This window comes from Eretmochelys imbricata, chromosome 14 (genome assembly GCF_965152235.1).
Source record: "Eretmochelys imbricata isolate rEreImb1 chromosome 14, rEreImb1.hap1, whole genome shotgun sequence".
Classification (NCBI taxonomy): Eukaryota; Metazoa; Chordata; order Testudines; family Cheloniidae; genus Eretmochelys; species Eretmochelys imbricata.
The window spans coordinates 31,977,335-31,998,973 of record NC_135585.1 but is presented as its reverse complement, the minus strand read 5'-3'; the positions used below and the strand labels follow the sequence as shown (position 1 = coordinate 31,998,973).

The 21,639-nt window shown below is 56.6% G+C and overlaps 1 protein-coding gene across 3 annotated transcripts in view; it reads right to left on the bottom strand.

The window, feature by feature from the left end:
- GABBR1 (gamma-aminobutyric acid type B receptor subunit 1) overlaps positions 1–21,639 on the bottom strand; it is a 63,757-nt gene that overhangs the window by 29,173 nt on the left and 12,945 nt on the right. For all 3 annotated transcript variants that reach the window (XM_077834356.1, XM_077834358.1, XM_077834359.1), the window contains exons 3-13: positions 19,535–19,610; positions 18,924–19,127; positions 18,150–18,338; positions 13,001–13,021; positions 9,774–9,934; positions 6,851–6,985; positions 5,335–5,505; positions 4,587–4,688; positions 3,813–3,878; positions 1,847–2,038; positions 1,287–1,529 (exon numbers count right to left, since the gene is read on the bottom strand). In XM_077834356.1, the coding sequence (XP_077690482.1) occupies positions 1,287–1,529; positions 1,847–2,038; positions 3,813–3,878; positions 4,587–4,688; positions 5,335–5,505; positions 6,851–6,985; positions 9,774–9,934; positions 13,001–13,021; positions 18,150–18,338; positions 18,924–19,127; positions 19,535–19,610 (1,560 nt within the window). The remainder of the gene's footprint in view (positions 1–1,286; positions 1,530–1,846; positions 2,039–3,812; positions 3,879–4,586; positions 4,689–5,334; positions 5,506–6,850; positions 6,986–9,773; positions 9,935–13,000; positions 13,022–18,149; positions 18,339–18,923; positions 19,128–19,534; positions 19,611–21,639) is intronic.

Below are 21,639 nucleotides of genomic sequence, written 5' to 3'. Positions count from 1 at the left end.
TACATTAGCGTTTTCCACATCCTCTGTCACTAGGTTGCCTCCCTCATTCAGTAAGGGGCCCACACTTTCCTTGGCTTTCTTCTTGTTGCCTGAAGAAACCCTTCTTGTTACTCTTGACATCTCTTGATAGTTGCAGCTCCAGGTGCGATTTGACCCTCCTGATATCATTCCTACATGCCCGAGCAATATTTTTATACTCTTCCCTGGTCATATGTCCAACCTTCCACTTTTTGTAAGCTTCTTTTTTATGTTTAAGATCCGCTAGGATTTCACCGTTAAGCCAAGCTGGTCGCCTGCCACATTTACTATTCTTTCGACTCATCGGGATGGTTTGTCCCTGTAACCTCAACAGGGATTCCTTGAAATACATCCAGCTCTCCTGGACTCCTTTCCCCTTCATGTTAGTCCCCCAAGGGATCCTACCCATCCGTTCCCTGAGGGAGTCGAAATCTGCTTTCCTGAAGTCCAGGGTCCGTATCCTGCTGCTTACCTTTCTTCCTTGTGTCAGGATCCTGAACTCAACCAACTCATGGTCACTGCCTCCCAGATTCCCATCCACTTTTGCTTTCCCCACTAATTCTTCCCGGTTTGTGAGAAGCAGGTCAAGAAAAGGTGCGGGGGTCACTCACTGACACCCCCTCAAAAGTGGAGGAGTTGCGGGCACGGTAGATCTCGTTGGTGATGCGGTGGGCGTTAGGGGGTGCAGCGTCAGGGGGCTGGGTTGGGGTCAGCAGGGTCGGGGGTGCAGGGTCAGGGGGTGCGGGGGTCACTCACCGACATCCTCTCGAAGGCAGAGGAGTTGAGGGAGCAGTAGATCTCGTCGGTGACAGGGCAGGCGTTTGGTTGGGGGCGCAGGGTCAGATCAGAGGTTGTGGGGTCGGGGTCAGGGGGGTGCGGGGTCGCAGGGTCGGTGTTGCAGGATCAGGGGCAGAGGGGGTCACTCACTGACACCCCCTCAAAGGCGGAGGAGTTGAGGGCCCGGTAGACTTCGTCGGTGATGGGGTGGGCTTTAGGGGGCGCGGGATGCGCATTAGGGGGTGTGGGGTCGGGGTCAGGGGTTTGCGGGGTCATGTGGGCTCAGGGTCGCATGGGGTCAGGGTCAAGAGACGCAGGGGACACTCACCGACACCCGCTCAAAGGCAGAGGAATTGATGGCGCGGTAGATCTTGTCGGTGATGGGATGGGCATTAGGGGGCGTGGGATGGGTAGTAGGGGGCATAGGTGTCCGGGATCAGGGGGTCGTAGGGTTGTGGTTGCACAGGGTCAGGGGCACAGGGGTCACTCACCGACACCCCCTCAAAGGCGGAGGAGTTAAGGGCGCGGTAGATCTCGTCGGTGATGTTCTTGTTGTTGTAGTTGAAGTCCTCCAGTCGCAGTCCCTTCTTCACCAGCTCGGCCGAGGTCTTGTTGAGCGCCAGGGCCAGGGCCCAGATGGCATCATAGGCCAGCGGCGCCTCCTGGAAACCCCCCGTCTCCTCCGGGTTCTTGCCCAGCCGCTTCTGCAGCTTCTCAATGAACTCCTGGGAGGTCTGCAGGGCCAAGGGGTGGGAACAGTGAGCCAAAGGAACGGAAGTGATATGGGGGCCCACTGCCCCCTCCGTCTCTCTTCATCAGTCACCCCAGGTCTTCCTGTCCCACATTGACCCCCAGTCCCATTGCCCTCCTCCAAGGTCTTCTCTGATCCCCCTCTCCTTCCCAGTCTCTGCTGCCCCTCCACCCCAGCTCCCGTGCTCTCGCATCCCCCTTGGCCCCCCCACCCCTCTAGTCCCTCATGCCCCGCAACTGCCCCCTCCTGTGTCGTCCCCACCCCCGGGCCTCCCAGGTTCCCAGGTCTCCCTGCCCTCACCATGTTGGAGATGCTGCGGGTGTTCTCAGGGTTCAGCATGACGATCTCGGTGGTGACATGCCCCTCCACCGCCTCCGCCATCTCTGCCTCTGTGCAGTTAATGGCGGGGTCCTTGATGCGAAACCAATTGTCGGCATACCAGCCAATCAGGAACCAGACGTACCGCTTCCCATACAGCTTCTCCTTGTACACCTGCAGGGAGGCACGTCCGAGAGACGTGCTCCCAGCTCAGACCAGCACGCAGCTCCATCCAGCCACCCAACCAACCCTCCATCCCCTACTTCCCCTCCATCCATCCATCTGTCCCCATGCGCCCCCCTCCATCCACCCATCCCCATGCGCCCCCTCTCCATCCATCCATCCCCATGCGCCCCCTCCATCCATCCATCCATCCGTCACCATATGCCCCCCTCTATCCATCCATCCTTCCCCATGCGCCCCCTCTCCGTCCGTCCATCCTTCCCCATGCACCCCCTCTCCATCCATCCATCCATTCCCATGTGCCCCCTCTCCATCCATCCATCCATCCATCCACATGCACCCCCTCTCCATTATCCATCCATCCCCATGCGCCCCCCTCCATCCATCCATTCCCATACACCCCCTCTCCATCCATCTATCCCCGCCCCCCCTCTGATCTAGCTAAGCTCTGTACCTCTATGTTTGGATCCACCTGTCACTTTCCACACATCCCCTTCCCACCCCCCAGGCCTTGTTCACACACACACACATGCTGTCCATCTGTCTCTCTATGGTGGTAGTTATCTGTACAGCCCACTAGGTGGACAGTTACACCGCTATCAAGGGTCTGAGGCTAGTCTGGCTGTTCCCAGACTCCCGGATGGGGAAGGGAATCACCTCCACTGAGACAGGGCACTTGGAGACCAGTACAACTGGGCCAGGTGAGGGGCTGCGCAACTGTGACTGACCCAGTATCAAACCACCCATAAGAGACACTATTACACATAGGCACTGACACCCGGCAGTGCAGGCCTGGGTCCCTACAGCAGAGACATGCAGGCCACAGGCTGCGACAGCAGAAGTGGCACAGACAAGATCTCGGACTGGGGGGTGGCACTGGGGGTGTCATGGGAGGCCGTGGGGCTCCGCCCCACATCACCAGAGAGCCATGGAGACACTAGGGGGAGCCCCAGAGATGTTCGGGGAGCTGGGTGAGGAGCAAGAGAGAGAGCAGAGACAGATCTGGCTGGCTAGGCTCAGCAGTCTCCTGTTGTGTGTGTTGTGTGCTGTGTGTGTTGTGCAGCTTGTGCATTGTGGGAGGTGGGGCCTGTGCGTTGAGGCGTTGTGAGGCGTGCGCGTTATGGGGTGCGTGTGCGCTGTGGGGCACATGCACGCTGCGGGGGGTGGGGCGTGCGTGCTGCAGGGCACGCACGCTTTGCAGGGTGTATGCATTTTGCGGGGCGTGCGTGTGTTGCGGGGCGTGGGGCTTGCGTGTGTTGCAGGGCTTGTGTGTGTTGTGGATGTGTGTAGGGATGTGGGGTGTCTCCCTGCAGTTATCTGGCACACAATGGGGCAGGAGGGGCAAGGCTGAGTCAGGGGCCCATCCCAGCAGGGCTTTGTGGGGCGGCTGCAGTGTCTCCCCAGGGAAGGGGGGACCCCTGACTTGGACCATACACAGCCCAGCAATTCTGGTGCTGGCCTCTGGGGGACTGGAGGGGACAGGGCCCCGGTGTCTGGTACTATGGGAGGTAGCCATCGTTGCTCCTCTGCCCCCCAGATCCTCCCCAGACCTGGGGCATCCCCCAATGGCTGCACCCCAGCACTGAGCCTGACTCCCCCATCCCAGCTGCCCCCGCCCAGTGCTGACCCCACCTCTTCCACCCTGGCTGCCCCCCAGTACTGAGTCCAGCCCAGCCCCGCTTCTCCCGTGGCTGCCCCCCTAGAACAGAGCCCGCCCCCCCCACCTGGCTGCCCCCCAGCACTTAACCCCGCCCCCAGGTCTCACCTCACAGAAGACCTTGCGTGCTTCAGTCTCGTAGAAGAGCCCCACGATGATGCGGGCGTCCTGGCGCTGTGGGGACGGCCACCAAGGGGGAGGGGGGGAACTGTCACAACCCACGTGAACCGGGGGTAGACACGGTTACACCCCTGCTCTACCTCCAGACATGCCAGCACAGACCCCAACCCCATGTACCTCTACAACAACTCACTGTCGCTCACTCCACTCCCCAGACCCTCACTCACCACTTGACAGGCGGTTGCCCATTTGCATATGTTTTCATATCTTTGCATGGCTCCGAGCATTCCCCACCCCCATGTGAGGCTGTGACAATCTCCATGGGAGGAGGTTGTGGGAGGATGGAAGGTGTCCTATGGGTCCTGCCAAACCTGGGGGCACCCTGGGTCCCTGACCACTTTCCCCCCCTCCCTGATCCCCAGATCCCAGGGGAGCCCTGTTGTGTGTCTGGGTGCTGTCCCAGGGCAAACCAGCAGCAGATGGACAGATGGATGGACAGAGTGCCCGGCTGGGAGGGGGTGTGGGGAGCACAGGGGGGATGGGGGTGGGGCAGGGTTTCCCACCAGGGAAGATAGGGAGAGCTCCCCACTGCCCGGCCCAGCCCCAGGCACCCGCCAGCCATCGGCTCATCCTCCCCGTGCTCTGAGCTTCCCCCCACTCCAGGCGCCCAAGCCCCCACCATCTTACCCTTAGGTACCCTGCTCCAACCCTAGGCCCCTCCTCCCCCAGATCCCCCCAAGCCCCAGCTCGGGGGTCTCTCACCTTGAGGCTGCGGACGGGTGCGGCAGGGTCGGAGAAGAAGCTCTGGCGGAAGGTGATCTCGATGCCAGCCTCCTTCACCCGCTGGTCCAGGTCATCTAGGGTCTGCGACGGGAGGGGGCATGGAGAAAGAGCAGAGAGGGTCAGGGAGAGCTGGGGAGCTAGTGGGAGGGGGCATATGAGGGAGAGCAAGAAGCTCTGCGGCATGGTGGGGACAGGGAGTGAGGGTCAGAAGGGAGCCGGGGGCACCGGGAGGGTACTGGGGGGGATGAGGGGCATTGGGCAGGGGGCACCGTGGGATCCAGGGTGGCTGTAGGAGTCAGAAGCACCGGGCACAGGAGTCTGGGGTGGTTGCGAGGTCAGGGGCGCTGTGTGGGTCACGGTGTTGTGGGGGTTGGGGGTCTGGGTCACTGTGGGAATCGGGAGCCCAGGGTGGCTGCAGGGGCAGGGGTCCTATGCCCCGAGGGGGGCAGGGAGGATGTGGTGGGGTGGGGACCAGGATCTGGGGCACCGTGGGGGTCGGGGCCCGGTGCTTCATGGGGGTCAAGGAGGTTGTTGGGGGCAGACTCCTGCGGCGATCAGTGGTCCAGGGCACCTTGGGGGTCACGGAGGATGTGGGGGGCAGATCCCTGTGCGGGTCAGGGGCCCAGGGTGCCATGGGGGTCTGGGAGGATGTGGGAGGCAGATCCCTGTGGGGGTCAGGGGCCCGGGGCTCCGTGGGGATCAGGGGGCCGGGGCGCCACAGCCGTACCGAGGTGAAGACCTCCGTGGTCTGCTGGATGGTCGCGATCTTGGTCCAGCCCCACTTCTTGAAGAGCTGGACGCGCGTGGGGTTGTGCAGCGTGGCCGAGGGGTGGGTGCGGAAGAAGGTGGGGAAGCGCTGGCGATTGGAGAGCGCTGGGGAGCTGGAGCCATATGACAGCTATGGGGGGTGGGGGGGAGAGCTGGCTCAGGGCGGGCACCCCAGCACACGCCCCCACAACACCCCAACTCCCAGCCCTGCCACCCCAACACCCCCCTAACCCACGCACCAACAATACCCTGACACTCAGCCCCCCCCACACAATACCCCAACACCCAGCCCCTGACCCCAACAGCCTCCCAACATACCCACCCCAACACAATACCCCGATGCCCAGCCCCCTCCCCCAACAGTCCCCCAACACACCCACTCCAACACAATACCCCGACACCCAGTCCCCCATGCTAACACACTCACCACAACACACACACACAATACCCCAACACCCAGCCCCCCACCCAAACACTCCTCCAACACACCCACACCATATCCTGACACTTGTTCCCCACAAAATACAGTACATACAACATCTCCTACCCCAACACACACAACATCCCAAGACACGACTTCCTGTGATCAAGTGGGAATATTTCATAATGTTTTGCATGAATACAGTGTGTGCCTCAGTTTCCCCCATATGCTGCACAGTTGACTAGGTGGGGGAAAAAGTTGTTTACTCTTTGCAGAGATCCAGGGATGACTGACACCTGGCTGCCCCATGCCAGGAAGAGTCACAGAAGACAACTGCCTGGATATTCGGTACCTAGCGACTACCAACCATGGATGACCCTCCGCAGGAAGCCAACCAGGTTGACCAGCTGGAGAACAAAGGGCCGGGGGACAATGTTTGCCCGGGAACAAGCACAAAGGACAGAGGATGGGCCCGGTGGGGTTGCGAGAAGCGGGAGAAGTTTCTGGACAGAGCCAAAGAAGGGGTCAGAGGAGAGCTCTAGGCTCTGAACTGACCCAGATGGACCGTGCTGTTCTCTGTGCTACCCAAAGACTTGGCATGCTATGTTCCGGATGTCTAACAACCCTCCTGCATTCACAACGCTGGCGGGGAGGCACTGCAGCTTAAGGACACCAGAGGTGCATAGCTCCCTTTGAGGGGAAGGAGTATCCCTCTGTCGGGGAGCCAATCTAGGTGGACTCGCCGCAGGGAGCTCACGGTGCAAGGCAGGGGTATTCCAGGCTCTGAGGTTCAGTGCCAGGAGGCGCTGAAGCCAAGGGGCTCACCCAGGGGAGAGAGAATGACCCTAAGGGGGCTGCCGCACTGGAGGGGTCCTCCCAGGGGCTATTCCAGAGCTTTGTGAGATCCGTGAAACTTCCCCACACACACACCAACCCTCACACAACCACCACACTCACACATACGAATCCTTACAACCCTTCCCCATGACGTAACCTCCCCTTGCCCCTTCACACCCCAGAGACACACCCGCACCAATCCCCCAGCCCCTCTCACCACGATGAGGTTCCACATGCGGGCGGCCTCGGCCACCAGAGTGGAGACGCTGCTGCAGCCGGGCATAAGGATGATCTTGATGGGGTCATTGTAGAGCAGTTCGTACAGGTACTTGGTGGCCTGGCCTGGGTCGCACTGTGGGGCACAGACCCAACATCACGCCCATTGTATACCCTACCCCAGCTCTAACCCCATACCCCACCATGCTGCTTCCACCCCCAGGATAGAACCCAGGAGTCCTGACTGCCAATTCACCCAGCTCTATACCAAGAGTCCTGACTCCCAGACTCCCCACTAGATCCCATTTCCCTCCTACAGCCAGATATACAACCCAGGAATCCTCCCCTGCTCTAATCCACTAGACCCCACTCCCTCCACACCAGACCTGGGGATAGAACCAAGGAGTCCTGTCTCCAAGCCCCCCTGCTCTAACCACTAGACCCCACAGCCCTCCCAGAGCCAGGGATGGAATCCAGGAGTCCTGGCCCTCTGCCCCCTGCCCCAACTCCTCTCTGGACGTCACAGCCCACCTTCCCTATCCTGGCTGGACACCAGGAGGGGCCCATGAATTATTCAGGGCATGGCAGCTGTGGGAGAGATCAGTTTCCATGACAACCCTATCAGCAGGAGAAGCAGCTTGTGCTGCCATGGCAACCTGTCAGCCACAGGGAGCAGGGGACATGGGGGGGGCAGCTGGGGAGGTAAGGGGGAGCGGGGAGACACAGAGAGGTAAGGACACAAAGGCAGGGGAGATACTGAGACATGGGGACAGGCAGAGAGATCAGAGAGAGAAGGAGGTGGGGATAGATAGATAGATAGATAGATAGATAGATAGATAGATAGATAGATAGATAGATAGATAGATAGATAGATAGATGCGTATAGGGAATAAAGCTGTAAGGGGACATCAGGTTTCACTCTCAATACTGTGCGTTTTGAGAAGAGAAGTTTTAGTTTCTTGGGAATTTTTTTTCCAAATGTTATTGAAATATTTGCTCCCCAGGGAACAAAAAGGGGGGAGAGAAAAGCAGCTCACCCACACCCTACCGAGATCCCACCTTTCCGAGCAGAGAATAGCAACAACCACCCCCTCCCACAGGAATATTCTGCAGACTTTCCCACTCCAGCCAATTCCTTGGGTACACTTTAGACAGCTCTCCTGGTGACAGACACAAAGAGGGAGCATGGCTGGGGAGCATGAGGGGGCAGAGTGGGAGTCCTGGCTCCCATCCTCCCCATTCTAACCCACCAGACCCCATTCCCCTTCCACAGTCAGGGATAGAACCCAGGAGTCCTGGCTCCCATCCTCCCTGCTCTAACCCACTCTAACCCACTCCCCTCCCAGAGGCAGGGATAGAACCCGGGAGTCCTGGCTCCCAGCCCCCTCCCCACTTCTAGCCCACCAGATCCCACTCCCCTCCCCAAGTCAGGGATAGAACCCAGGTGTCCTGACTCCCAGCCCTTCTCTACCCCACTAGACCCCACTCCCCTCCTAAAGGCAGTCCCTGAAGAAGGGACTGGAATAGAGGAGGTGGGTGTGAGGGATGGAGTGAGCAGGGATGAGTGTGCCAGGACAGAGTGACTCTGAGTGCCCCAGGGAACCAGGGAGTGGGCGTGTAAGAGAAGGGCTGAGCACCGAGTGCACAAAAAGCCAGTGAGTGTGCAACAGGCCAGGTGTACATGGAGTGGAGTGAGTGTGAACCAGAGCCAGCAAGGGCAGACCTGAGTGTGGGAGCACAGGAGAGTGTGAGAGGGGCAGGGTGAGTGTGGGAGGGGCAGCACAAGGGAATGGGGGGGGAGGGGCCCCGCAGCAAAGGGTGTGTGTGAAGGGGCAGGGTGAATGCGCCAAAGGCAGCTCAGGGAGTGTGAGAGGAGCAGGGCGAGTGTGCAAGGGGCAGCACAGGGCAGTGTGAGAGGAGCAGGATGAGTGTGCAAGAGACACAGCACAGGGGGCATGCATCTTTCAGTGTCTCCCCTCCAGCCATTTGCCTCCCCAGCACAGCCCCCCCCCCCCACTTCTGGAATGCCGCCTCCTCCTCCCATTGCCCCTCACCAGTGCCCCCCAGGCCCACCTCCCTCCTGATGGTGCCACCTGAGCCCTGCTCACCTTGCTGTTGGTACCCCACTGTCCGGTTCTGTACCCCTGGTATCCCATGTGCCCAGCCCAGTGCCCCTGAGCTCACCTTGATGTTGGTGCCCCCCATGCCCAGCCCTGTGCCCAACCCCATTGGTGTCCCCCTTACCCTCCAGGTCCCTGTGCTGTCAGTACCCCCCATGGCTAGCCCTCCACTCCCTGCTGATGCCCCCCATTTGGTGCTCTGTGTGCCCAGCCCTGTTGGTGCCCCCTTGCTCCCTGTGCTGTTGGTGCCCCATATGCCCCGTGTCATCTGTGCTCCCCAGCTCCACGCCCCCTATACTCAGCCCTGCACCTCCTGTGCCCAGTCCTGCACCCCCCCATACCCAGCCCCTTGCCCCCGCCAGTGCCCAACCCCCAAACCCATCCCTGTGGCCCCCACCGGTGCCCCCATGCCCAGCCCCTCAACCTTCATGCCCAGTCCCGTGACCCCTGTGCCCAGCCCCGTGTCTCCCGCTGGTGCCCTCCGTGCCCAGCCCCACACCCCTGCCGGTGCTTTGCACCCCCAGCCGGTACCCCCCGTGCCCAGCTCCTTGACCCCCACAGGTGCCGAGCCTCGCGCCCCCCGCAGGGGCTCCCCGTGCCCAGCCGCACACCCCCATGCCAGTCCAGCGCCCAGGCCCGTGCCTCCCGCTGGTGCCCTCCGTGCCCAGCCCCGCACCGGTGCCCCGCGCCCCCCGCAGGGGCCCCCCGTGCCCAGCCCCTCGCCCCCCACTGGTGCCGACCCCCGCGCCCCCTGCCGGCTCCCCCCGTGCCCAGCCCTGCGCCCCCCACGGGCGCCCCCCGCACCTTGCTGTCGTGGTGGATGAGACGCAGCTCGTGGTCCGGCAGGATGTCCCGGCGGCGGTTCACGTCCTCCAGCGCCATGCGCACGGCGGGCAGACAGGCCTGGCCCCCCGGCCAGCCGCCGCTCATGGGGAAGAGCGCCCCGATGTGCACCGCCCGCCTGCCTGCGGCCAGCGGCCAGCCCGTCAGCAGCAGCAGCGGCAGCAGCGCGGCGGGGCGCATGGCCGGGCCGGGCCGGGCCGCTCAGGGCTGGGGCGCGCGGGGGGCGGCGGCGGCCCGGGGCCCGGCCATGGCGCGCGGCTCTGCGGCGGCGGGGGGACCGGCCGGGAGGGACGCGGCGCGGGGGCGGGGGATGCGGTGATGCAGCGAGGGGGAGGGAGGCAGGGAGGGGAGGGGAGTGGGAGGAGCGAGGGAGGGAAGGGGGACGGATGGAGGGATGCAGGGAGGGGAGGGGAGGGGTGGGGGAGGATGGAGGGATGCAGGGAGGGGGAGAGATGGAGCGGAAGGATGGAAGTATGGAGGGGAGGAGGAAGAGGATTCAGGGATGCAGGTATGGGAGGGGGAAGGATGGAGAGGTGGGGGAGGAGCAAAGGGAGGGAAGGAGGGATGCAGGGATGGAAAGGGGAGGGAGAATATTGAGGGAGGGAAGGGGAAGGATGAGCGTGGGCAGGAGAGGAGCGAGGGGAAGGAAGGATGGAAGAATAGGGGATGGGAAAGGGAGGGGAAGAGGGATGGAGGGGAGAGGGGATGGAGAAATGAGAGGGGAGGGAAAGGATGGAGGGAGGGAGCTGGAAGGATGAGAGTGGGCAGGGGAGGGATGTGGGGGAGGGAAGGATACAGGGATGGGAGGGGGAGGGGAGGAGGAAGGATGAGAGTGGAGAGGAGAGGGACAGAGAGGGGAGGCGCTGGGAGGGGGAAGATGTAGGGATAGGAAGGGAGGGTAGAGGGAAGAGAAGGATGGAGGGGAGGAGCAAGGGAGGGGAGAGACTGAATGATGGTAGGATGAGGGTGTGGTGAAAAGCAACGGGGGAGTGGGGCAGGGGGGTTGGTAGGGGAGGGTGTGTTGTGGGGGGAGGAGTGGCGGAAGCAGTTGGTGGGGGGTTGTGGGGGAGGGGCAGGGAGGGGGTTGAGTGGGGAAGAGGGCTGTCAGGGAAGGGCAGGGCAGAGGTTCCCTCCCACCATCCCCTGGCATTTGGCTGCATTCACACCCAGTGGGGCCACAGACCAGGGCAGGGATCCCCGCAGGGAGTGGGGGAGGGACAGTGTGGGGACACCCCCTCCCCAGATCAACACGCTCTAAGAGCAGCACCCTCCCCCTCCCACTCTTAGTCCAGGTAACAACCCACAGCTGCGCTCAGATGGACACCAGCGGGGGGATGCTTGGAGGGAAGCAGAACTTGGGGTACGGCATACCCCAAAGACACATGACAGGAGCTCCCTGGGTGTGGAGGAGGGCAGCTCCCCTGCGGAGCAGGCGAGGGGCAGGGGGTGTGCACATGGCAGAGTGCTGGCCTCTACCCATCTCCCAGGGGTGTAGGGACCATGGACGCTTGGAGCAACAGGGGGTGCTCTTCACCCAGGCCTCACCCACCCCACTTCCTGCAGCCTCAGCTGGACCAGAGGACAGGTGGGTGTCTAGATAGAGGGAGGGCTAGCTAGCTAGAGAAATGGATGGAGGGAGAGAGCGAGATGGATGGGAGGGTGGATGGATGGATGCTAGAAAAATGGATGGAGAGAGATGGCTAGATGGATGTGAGGGATGGATAAAGAAATATGGATGGATGGAGACAGGAGAATGAATGGGTGAACAGGTAGAGGGATGAACAGCTAGGGAAATGGATGGGTCAAAAGATGACTGGAAGGCCGGGTGGATGCAGGGATGAGCAGGTGGCTAGAGAGACAAGGGGATGGACCGACAGATGGACAGATAAATTGACAGATGGATAGACAGCAAGAAACAGAGTGATGGATGGATGGATGGATGGATGGATGGATGGATGGATGGATGGATGGATGGATGGATGGATAACGGGATGGGAAGGAGGGACAGAGTTGGGCAACAGGATAAACAGATTATAGGGATACACAGATAGCTGGGAAAATGAATAAGGAAATAGATAGATAGATAGATAGATAGATAGATAGATAGATAGATAGATAGATAGATAGATAGATAGATAGATAGATAGATAGAAATGCAGACTTTGCCCAGCTCCACCTGCCCTCACTCAGGCAGCAGTGTGTGTGTGTGGGGGTGGGAGGGGGTAAGTTCCAGGCCCTTCGCCAGCCTGCCCCATATGTGGACGTCTGCCACACACAAAAGGGGCTGAAGTTAACCGTAGCCAGGTCCCTTGGCAAAGATTGGCCCCGTGGTTTCTATCTCCCAGTTCCTGGACTCCACTGCCCATCCCCAGAGGGCTTGTGCAAGTCAGGACATGCAGGGTCTGCTGGAGAACCTCCCCCACCCCAAGGGGCATTCGGAGTGACCCAGATAAAAGTCAAATGAACATCCTGAGGTTGGGGCCCTGTCATGCCGGGTGCAACCCAGATACACAGTGACCGAGATCAGGGTCTTGTTGTGCTCGGCAATGCACTTGGAGTCATTCCCTGCCCTGTAGAGCCCATTTACAGATGGGGAAACTGAAGTACCAGCAGGGGAAGTCACTTTCTCTCATGTGGGGCCTGTAGCAGGACTGCAAATGGAACTCAGGAGTCCTGAGCCCCCTCGAGCTGGCTGCCAGACTCCGGGACAGAGGCATTTGGCTGCAGGTTTCAGGCGAGGCTCAGCATCACCCTGATGGGTCGACTAGCAGGGCCGTTAAGACAGGGTGGGGGAAGGGAACGTGGGGCTCATCCTCCCCCAACTAGCAGCGTGGTACTGGCTATAGGATGGCCCCAGGAGTCCACCCCCCTGCCGCACAATGAGCACGTAAGGGGAGAGAGCGCAGGGGAAGGAGCCAGTTGGCTCTGGAACCTGAGGGGGTCACCGATCTCTCTGGGGCGCTGGGAAGTGAGGGTCCCAGCCCCTGGTTCTGCAGCTGGCTGGGGGAACCAAGGAATGTAAATGCCCTGGAGTGACCAGTGCCAGGCTCAGAGCCTTGGGGTACCTGGCATGGGCAGCAGGGGAGCTGCCCACAGGCCCAAGTGCACTGCTGAGAATGGGCAGAGCTCAGCACCCGCCCCGGGGGGTAGGGGAGATGGAGGAAGGGGACCTCCCAAGAGCCACTCACCTGTGGAGATGGGGCGTCGCACTGTGGGGGGAAGGAGAGAGGGCTGAGACTGATGGGAGGGGGAGATGCCACAGGAACCCGCCTCCTCCCCCAGAGATGGCCCAGGGGACCCAGCCCCACCCATAGCCCTGCCCCGAGACACTGCCCATGGACTCTGGCCCACCTCACAGACCCTGTCCCACACACCCTTCCACCCAGAGACACCCCTACACACGGACCCTGGCCCACTCCATGGACCCTGCTCTACATACCCCTCACCCCAGAGACCACCATACACAGATTCTGACCCACTCCACGGACCCTGCCCCACACACCCCTCACCCCAGAGACCCACACACACGGACCCTGCCTCCCCACAGCTCTCCCCAGAGACCCACACACACACAGACCCCAGCCCACCCCATGGACACTGCCCCATACACCCCTTATCCCAGAGACCTGCCTACACACAGACCCTGGCCCACCCCACAGATCCTGCCCCACACACCCCTCTCCCCAGAGACCCCCACATATAGACCTGGCCCACTCCATTGACCCTGCCCAATGCACCTCTGTCCCCACAGACCCACACACATGGCTGCTGACCCACCCCACAGATCCTGCCCCCAGGGCCAATCAGAGGGGGGGCCAGGAGGGTCAATTGGCCTGGGCCTCAAGCTCAAAGGGGCCTCAAATGTAGACACTTGTTAATTTTTTGGCATTTGATAAGTTTCGCAGCTTATTTTTATGCGCATCCCTATTGGACCAAAATGTGACACACTCTCTCATCTTAGAGCTGCAAATTTAAGCAAATAAGAGATGTGATTTGGTAAAAGACATAATTTTTTGTTAACTGATATAGACTTTGTCATATTAAAGAGTTTAAAATGTTCATAAATATTAATAAAAATATATTGGTTCTGATGGCACAAGATTAGACCGTGATGAACATGTCCTCTCAGATCAGCTGATTATATAAACAAACCACTACTAGTGGCTGGTGCTGGATCAAGTGCATGTTGAAAGGTGGAGAATTGTTACATTTTAGTGTCTTTATAGTTTTACATCTAGTTGCCTAAGGAATTATTTATGTGTGAGAATTCCTCATTATTATCTTCATATAGTAGCTAAAAGAGGTGACTGGCTGGTTGGTTGGTTGAGCCCTAGCTCAGTAGCTTGGTCATCATCATAGGCTTTCATAGTCTATAGGCCCAGATTCAAGGTGAAAATTTGTGACAGTCTTGTACAGTGAGTTTCGTGAGGGCACACATTTGAAATGTTTGTACATTATTCCACTGTCTGTATCCATGTCTGTGTTTACTATATACATGTCATCCCTTTGTCTTCAGCTCAGCCTGTTATATTATACCTTGCATGCTTGAGTTTTGATTCAGTGATAAGGATAATAACTTGTCTGACTGTTTCATTTTGTGTTCTTAATTAGTATTTCTTCGTTTTAAGTCTTTTAAGCATTTGTGTACCATTCAGGATTTATGTACATGTTTACAATAGAAGATTTCAAGTGTAGATAAGATACTTATTTACAGCAGACTATTTCAAGTATGGATAGGTTACATATTGACCAGATAAATCACTATGAAGAGGAGATTTGAAAGTGGTGCAAGCAAGAGACAGTGAAAACAACTGAGTGATACAGCAGCTAAGAGCTCAAAGCCAATAACTTCATTTCTCAAATCACTGGAAAACACACCTTACCCAACAAAACAATGCTACAGATAATGAAAACTCTGCAACTGCAATAGGTGTTATTTCAATGCCAATACCTGAACATGAAGACAGTAGTCAAGAAGGAGATGTGCCAACAGTAACAGATGCAGCAGAAGATCCTGTGTACGATCAAGAAACTCAACAGCAACAGGAAGATGTAGATCTTATGCAGCAAGAGCAATTCCTGAGTACTACAGGTTTGACTATGACTGACATTGGAATTAGTGACAAGAGCAATGCTGCCCAAATGCAATCTTTTCTTCAAATTAGTTGTTTTGAAATTCCAAGTAACATTCCACAAGATGCTGATAATCATGCTTTCCCTACTCGTCTTCTGACAAAAACTCTTCCAAATAGTGAGACCTGCACAGGAGACTGGTTATGCTGGAGTACGGAAAAACAATCTCTGTACTGTGCACCCAGCTTCATTTTGAACAAAAGTGCTGCAAATGCATTAGTTCTCTCTGATCAATCGGGATGGAGCATCAGCAGAGGTTGGAGGAAGTTGAAAGGCCGAATACCATCACATGAGAGTTCAATGTCACACAAAGAAAACTATGTTGCATGGAAATCAGCCAGCAGGGCAGCAGCATCCGAAAGTTCAGCTGAGAATTTACTCTTGACTGAACTCTCTACAGAAACTAAAAACTGGAAAAAACTTCTTGAGCGCATCCTGAATGTCATCCTTTTTCTTTCTGAGCAGGGATTGGCTTTCTTTGGTTCCAGTCAAGGTATTGGTGATCATGCAAATGGAAACTTTCCAGGCATAGTTGAGCTCCTCAGCAAATATGACCCACTTTTATCAGAGCATGTTAAACGTGTTCAAGAATCGCAAGAGAGTCAAAAGCGCATGCAAGTCCATTATCTCTCCACACGCATACAAAATGAGTTTATTGAGCTATGTGTGTCATTTGTACAAACAACAATTTTGATGATATTCAAAATGCCAAGTATTTTCAATCATTGTTGATGCCACTCCAGATTGTTCTCACAAGGAACGGACGACTATGGTTATTTGATATATTAAGATTGTAGACAGCTCAAAATTTTCAATTGAAGAAAGGTTTATTTTGTTTGATAATTTCATGAGAAAAACTGGAAAAGAAATTGCTGCTCGAGTACTAGCAATTCTAGAAGGTTTTAAGTTAGATTTTCAAGTCTGCACTGGTCAAGCCTATGACAATGGATCTAATATGGCTGGGAAGTACAAAGGTGTACAAGCAGTTCTGCTTGAGCATACTTCAAACTGTATTTTCTCCAGCTGTAGAAACCACACACTAAACCTTGTAGGTGTTGACTGTGCTGAATCATGCAAGGAGGCAATTACTTTGGAACTGTTCAGCAAATGTACAATCTCTTCAGTAGCAGTCCACAGAGGTGGGAAATTCTGAAGCAATATCTTTCTGTTTCACTGCATGTGATGTCCAAAACTAGATGGTCTGCAAGGATTGATGGCATTCAGCGAGTTGCGCAGCATTTGAATTCAGTGAGAAAGGATTTAAATGAGCTTGAATCTCTCAATCTAACTGAACAAGCTCAAACTGAACTTCAGTCTATTCAGAAGCATATGTCCAAATTTGAATACATTCTGGTGTCATCTTTGTGAAGGAAGCTACTTACAATGATCCACTAAACTAATCTGGTAATTGAAGCACGCAATGCTGCACTTGATGTTGAGAGCGATAACTTTATCAATAAAAGAAAAGGAGTACTTGTGGCACCTTAGAGACTAACCAATTTATTTGAGCATGAGCTTTCGTGAGCTACAGCTCACTTCATCAGATGTACATCTGATGAAGTGAGCTGTAGCTCACGAAAGCTCATGCTCAAATAAATTGGTTAGTCTCTAAGGTGCCACAAGTACTCCTTTTCTTTTTGCGAATACAGACTAACACGGCTGTTACTCTGAAACTTTATCAATGACATTCAACAGATTTGTGAACAATGGGATGTGATCCTGACTGAGTCCAGATTAGTAACACAGAATATTGGCATTTCATATGAGTTCTTCACCGATTGCAATTTATCTACTGAATCTGATGCCGAGCAACATTATAGGGTCAATGTCTCCCTTGTCATCATTGACTCTATTCAATGAGGTCTTACACGTTGATTTGAGTCACTGCGACTAATTTGTACCTTTTTGGGTTTCTGTGGCAGTTCAATAGACTGAGTAATGAAGATCTACTTTCTGCAGCTGAACAATTTCAACAACAATACAACAAAGAAATCTCAAAAGATCTCAGTGACGAGGTCATCTTCCTCAGACGAGTATATTCCACAAACTTTAAATTGGATTGCAAGCCAAAGGAATTGCTTCAAGAAATACTCGAACCTGGAGTCTCTGGGGTGTTTCCTAATATCACAATTGCATTGCGTATTTTTGTCAGTTTGCCTGCATCATGGCTTCAGGTGAACTCACCTTCCACGTGTTGAAGCAGGTAAAGAACTACCACCGTTCAACTATGGGACAAGAGCATTTCAATGGGCTCGCCATGCTTAATATCAACTGTGACATTACATGAGAGCTAGATTTTTCCTCAGTAATTAGTGCATTTGCACAGACAAAGGCTAGAAAAGCATTTGTTAAATAAAAAAATGTTCAAAAATTATGTCTCATTCTTTTTTTGGTGCCTTATTTTGTTTTCATGTGTCATCATTTTTTTATTTTTATTATGGCTAGGGGCCTCAAAAGCTGGAAGTTGGCCAGGGCCTCTCTGGACCTCTGAGAGGGCCTGCCTGCCCCACACACCCCTCTCCCCACAGACCCACACACACAGACCCTGCCCCACCCCATGGACCCTGCTCCACACATCCCTCTCCCCAGAGACCCCCACATATGGACGCTGCCCCACACACCCCTCTCCCCATAGATCCCCACACATAGCTTCTGGGCTGCCAAATGGACCCTGCCCTGCATACCCCTCACCCCAGAGACCCCCCCTGCCACATAGACCCTGCCCTAGAGACATCTCATATAGATACCGTCCCACCCCACGGACCCTGGCCCACACACCCCTCACTCCAGAGACCCCCACACACAGACCCTGGCCCACCCCACAAACCCTGCCCCACACTCCCCTCTCTTCAGAGACCCTCACACACGGACCCTGCCCCACCCCATGGACCCTGCCCGACATGTCCCTCACCCCAGAGACCCCACACACACATAGACCCTGCCCCAGAGACATCTCCCATAGACACTGGTCCACCCCACGGACCCTGGCCCACACACTCCTCTCTCCAGAGACCCTCACATGGACCCTGCCCCACACACCCCTCTCTCCAGAGGCCCCCACAAACAGACCCTGGCCCACCCCTTGGACCCTGCCCCACACACCCCTCACCCCAGACACCCACACACATGGACCCTGCCTCACTCACCCCAGACATGCCCCTAAGGGGCCCCCTCTGTTCACCTCCCCCCTGTGCCCTGACTCACGTTCACAGATAGGTTTGGGGAAGCTCCAGCGCCCCACCTTGGTGCAGTTGCTGCGGGCACTACCCACCAGGCGGAAGCCGGGGTTGCAATGATACTCCACCCAGGTGCCCTCCACGGGCACCCGCTCCATGCCACGTGGCACCGCCTGCCCATTCTCCAGGCTCAGGTGTATCTTGGGACAGGTCCGCACTGTCGGGGTGGGGGATGGTCAGAGCCAGAGCCCCACCCCCTAAGACACCCCACCCTCAGCCTGGGTTGGAGCCAGTGCCTCCGAGAAGGGAAAGGCCCTGGGCCCCATTCCCCACCCCCTGAGCTGTCCCACCCTGGGGCCAGATTGGAGCTGGTGACTCCTAGAGGGGAAAGGCCCCGTGCACCATTCCCTGCTCCCCAGAGCCAGCCAGCCCCTGCCTTGGGGCCAGATGGGAGCCGGCACCCACTAGAGGGGAAAGGCCTTGTGCCCCATTCCCTGCCCCCTGAGCCAGCCAGTCCCCCAGCCTGGGGCCAGATGGGAGCCATGCCTCCTAGAGGGGAAAGGCCCCATGCTCCATTCCCTGCCACACCCCCTGCCCCCGCAAGCCAGCCAGTCAGTCCCTGCCATGGGCCTGGGTTGGACACAGCACTCCCTGGAGGGGAAAGGCCCTGTGCCCCATTCCCTATCCCCTCTGAGCCAGCCAATCCACCCACCCTGGGGTCAGATTGGAGCTGGTGCCCCTTAGGGTGGAAAGGCCCTGTGTCCCATCCCCAGGGTGGGCATGGGGGCCGGTGGTGACTCACGGCAGCGGCTGGCATGGCCCATCTCAGTCCAGGTCCCGTTGGGCAGACACTTGCGCACTTTGGGCCCCACGATCTCACGGTCAGGCCGGCACACATACTCAATCTCATAGTCGAAGGGCAGGAAGCGCACTGTCTGCACCTGGTCTGGGGTGAGGCCCCGGTACCGGATCCCCCCGTCCCGCGGTGGGTGGATGATCTCACAGCCTGGGGGGCGCAGAGCGGGGCACCGTCAGGTTGGGGGGCCTCCGGCTGAGCTGGGGGGACAGGAGCGGGGTGGGTGGGGGAAGAGCAAGTGTGTGTGCAGGGGGAGGCGTCCTCGCACATGTATACTTTTGTTGGGTTCCCCATGCTTGTGTCCGTGTGCGTCGCCAAGTGTGTGTGAGCGCATGCAGGCGTGAGCACAGAGGAGAGGAGTGCAGAGCGGAGTGTGTCTGCGTGCACACGGGGGTACACGTTGGGGTATACATGGGAGTCTGGGGGGGGCTCCTTGAGGACTGAGCACCGCTGGCACGAGGAGGCCCTGGCATAGATTATGGGGTTTTCGGGGGGTGCGGTGAGCAGAGAAGCCTGGTGGGTCTGACCTAGCATGCGAGGCTGGAGGCGGAGCTTACCTGTCGTGCTGTTGAGTCCCAGTGCCCCAGAGCCAGGATCTGGAATTAGCACAGTGCTCAGCAGCAGGAGCAGCATCTGCAGGGGTGGAGGAAAAAGGCAATGAGAATGGGGATGGGGATGGGGATACAACCTTCCCCCACATGATTACACAGAGGGCCAACTGCCACAGGGTTATGACAAGGCAAGAACCCAGGAGTCCTTGCTCCCAAAGACCTTACTCCTGCTCTAACCCCCTAGACCTCATTGCCCTCCCAGAACCAGTAGGGAACCCAGGAGTCCTGGCTCCCAGCCCCCCTGCTCTAACCCACTAGATCACACTCCTCCCCACAGAGCCAGGGGTAAGAACATGAGAACGGCCAGACTGGACCAAAATAAGGGTCCATCTAGCCCAGTCCTGTCTTCCAACGGCCAGTGCCAGGGGCCCCAGAGAGAATGAACAGAACAGGCAATCATCGAGTGATCCATCCCCTGTCGTCCATTCCCAGCTTCCGGCCAACAGAGGCTAGGGACACCATCCCTGCCCATCCTGGCTAATAGCCATTGATGGACCTGTCCTCCATGAATGTATCTAGTTCTTTTTTGAACCTTGTTATAGTTTTGGCCTTCACAACAGCCTCTGGCAAAGAGTTCCACAGGTTGACTGTGCGTTGTGTGAAGAAACACTTCCTTTTGTTTGTTTTAAACCTCCTGCCTATTCATTCCACCAAGTGACACTAGCTTTTGTGTTATGTGACGGGGTAAATAACACTTCCTTATTTACTTTCTCCACACCCATCATGATTTTACAGATCCCTGTCATATACACTGTATCCACTGGGTCACCCTTGTCCACATGCTTCCTGACCCCCTTAAAAAATTTTAGTAGATTGGTGAGGCATGATTTCCCTTGACAAAAGCCATGTTGACTCTTCCCCAACGAGTCATGTTCATCTGTGTGTCTGGCAGTTCTGTTCTTTACTATAGTTTCAACCAATTTGCCTGGTACTGAGGTTAGGCTCACTGGCCTGTAATTGCCAGATCACCTCTGGAGCCTTTCTGAAAGACCACAGCTAGATAGGACCAGGAGTCCTGGCTCCCAGCCCGCCTTCTCTAACCACTAGACCCCACTCCCAGGTCTTTAAAAAGGTCTGAATGACGCAGTAAGCACCACAGAGGGAAAGGCTAAAGATTCTGGGCATAATGGCAGAGTTAGAGAATAAGCTCCGGAAGATCCTGTGAATACCTACAATATTCCTGGTCCCCAGCGCCCCCATGTGGCCATTGCATAGGAATAGCTGCCCCCACTGCTGATCCCCACCCCCTATATGCCCACTACAAGGGAAGAGCTGTCCCTGTCCCTGAGCCTACCATATCCAATCAGTGCCCCTCCTGTCAGTTTGTGAATTGGATCTAGTGGGTGAGACCCAGGACTCTTAGAGCCAGGACTCCTGGGTTCTAGCTCTGGCTCTTTGGAGGGGAGTGTGGTCTAGTGGTTGGGGGGAGGGGTACTTGCCAGAGTATCCCAAATGTCTGTGGCAGTGATAATGTGTGATATGCCCTGTCCCAGCAAGAACAGAGACAGCAGTGCCCACAAAGGCTGCTGAGGGTGACATACACAAACACACAAAGCACATGGCTTGTTCCCTCCCACTGGGGCAGCCGGGAGGGACACACACACACACACACACACACACACACACACACACACACACAGCAGGACTCATTCTACAGGAGGGACAGACACATGCTGAGTAAATCTCATTGCCTCTGTGATGAAGTGGGACTGTTCTTAATGTTTCCTCTGAATACTATAAGGATGCCTCAGTTTTTCCTATGCATTTCTTAAGTCTCTAGGTGGTGGGATAAGGGTGTAAAAAGAAAAGGAGGACTTGTGGCACCTTAGAGACTAACTTATTTATTTGAGCATAAGCTTTCGTGAGCTACAGCTCACTTCATCGATGAAGGTGCCACAAGTACTCCCTTTCTTTTTGCGAATACAGACTAACACGGCTGTTACTCTGAAACCGGATAAGGGTGTGTAATTGTTGCAGAGCAAAGGGCCAGTGTACATAAATGGCCAACACTCTGTTTCCTGGCAACTGATGGTCTGGGCCCTTACCCCCTG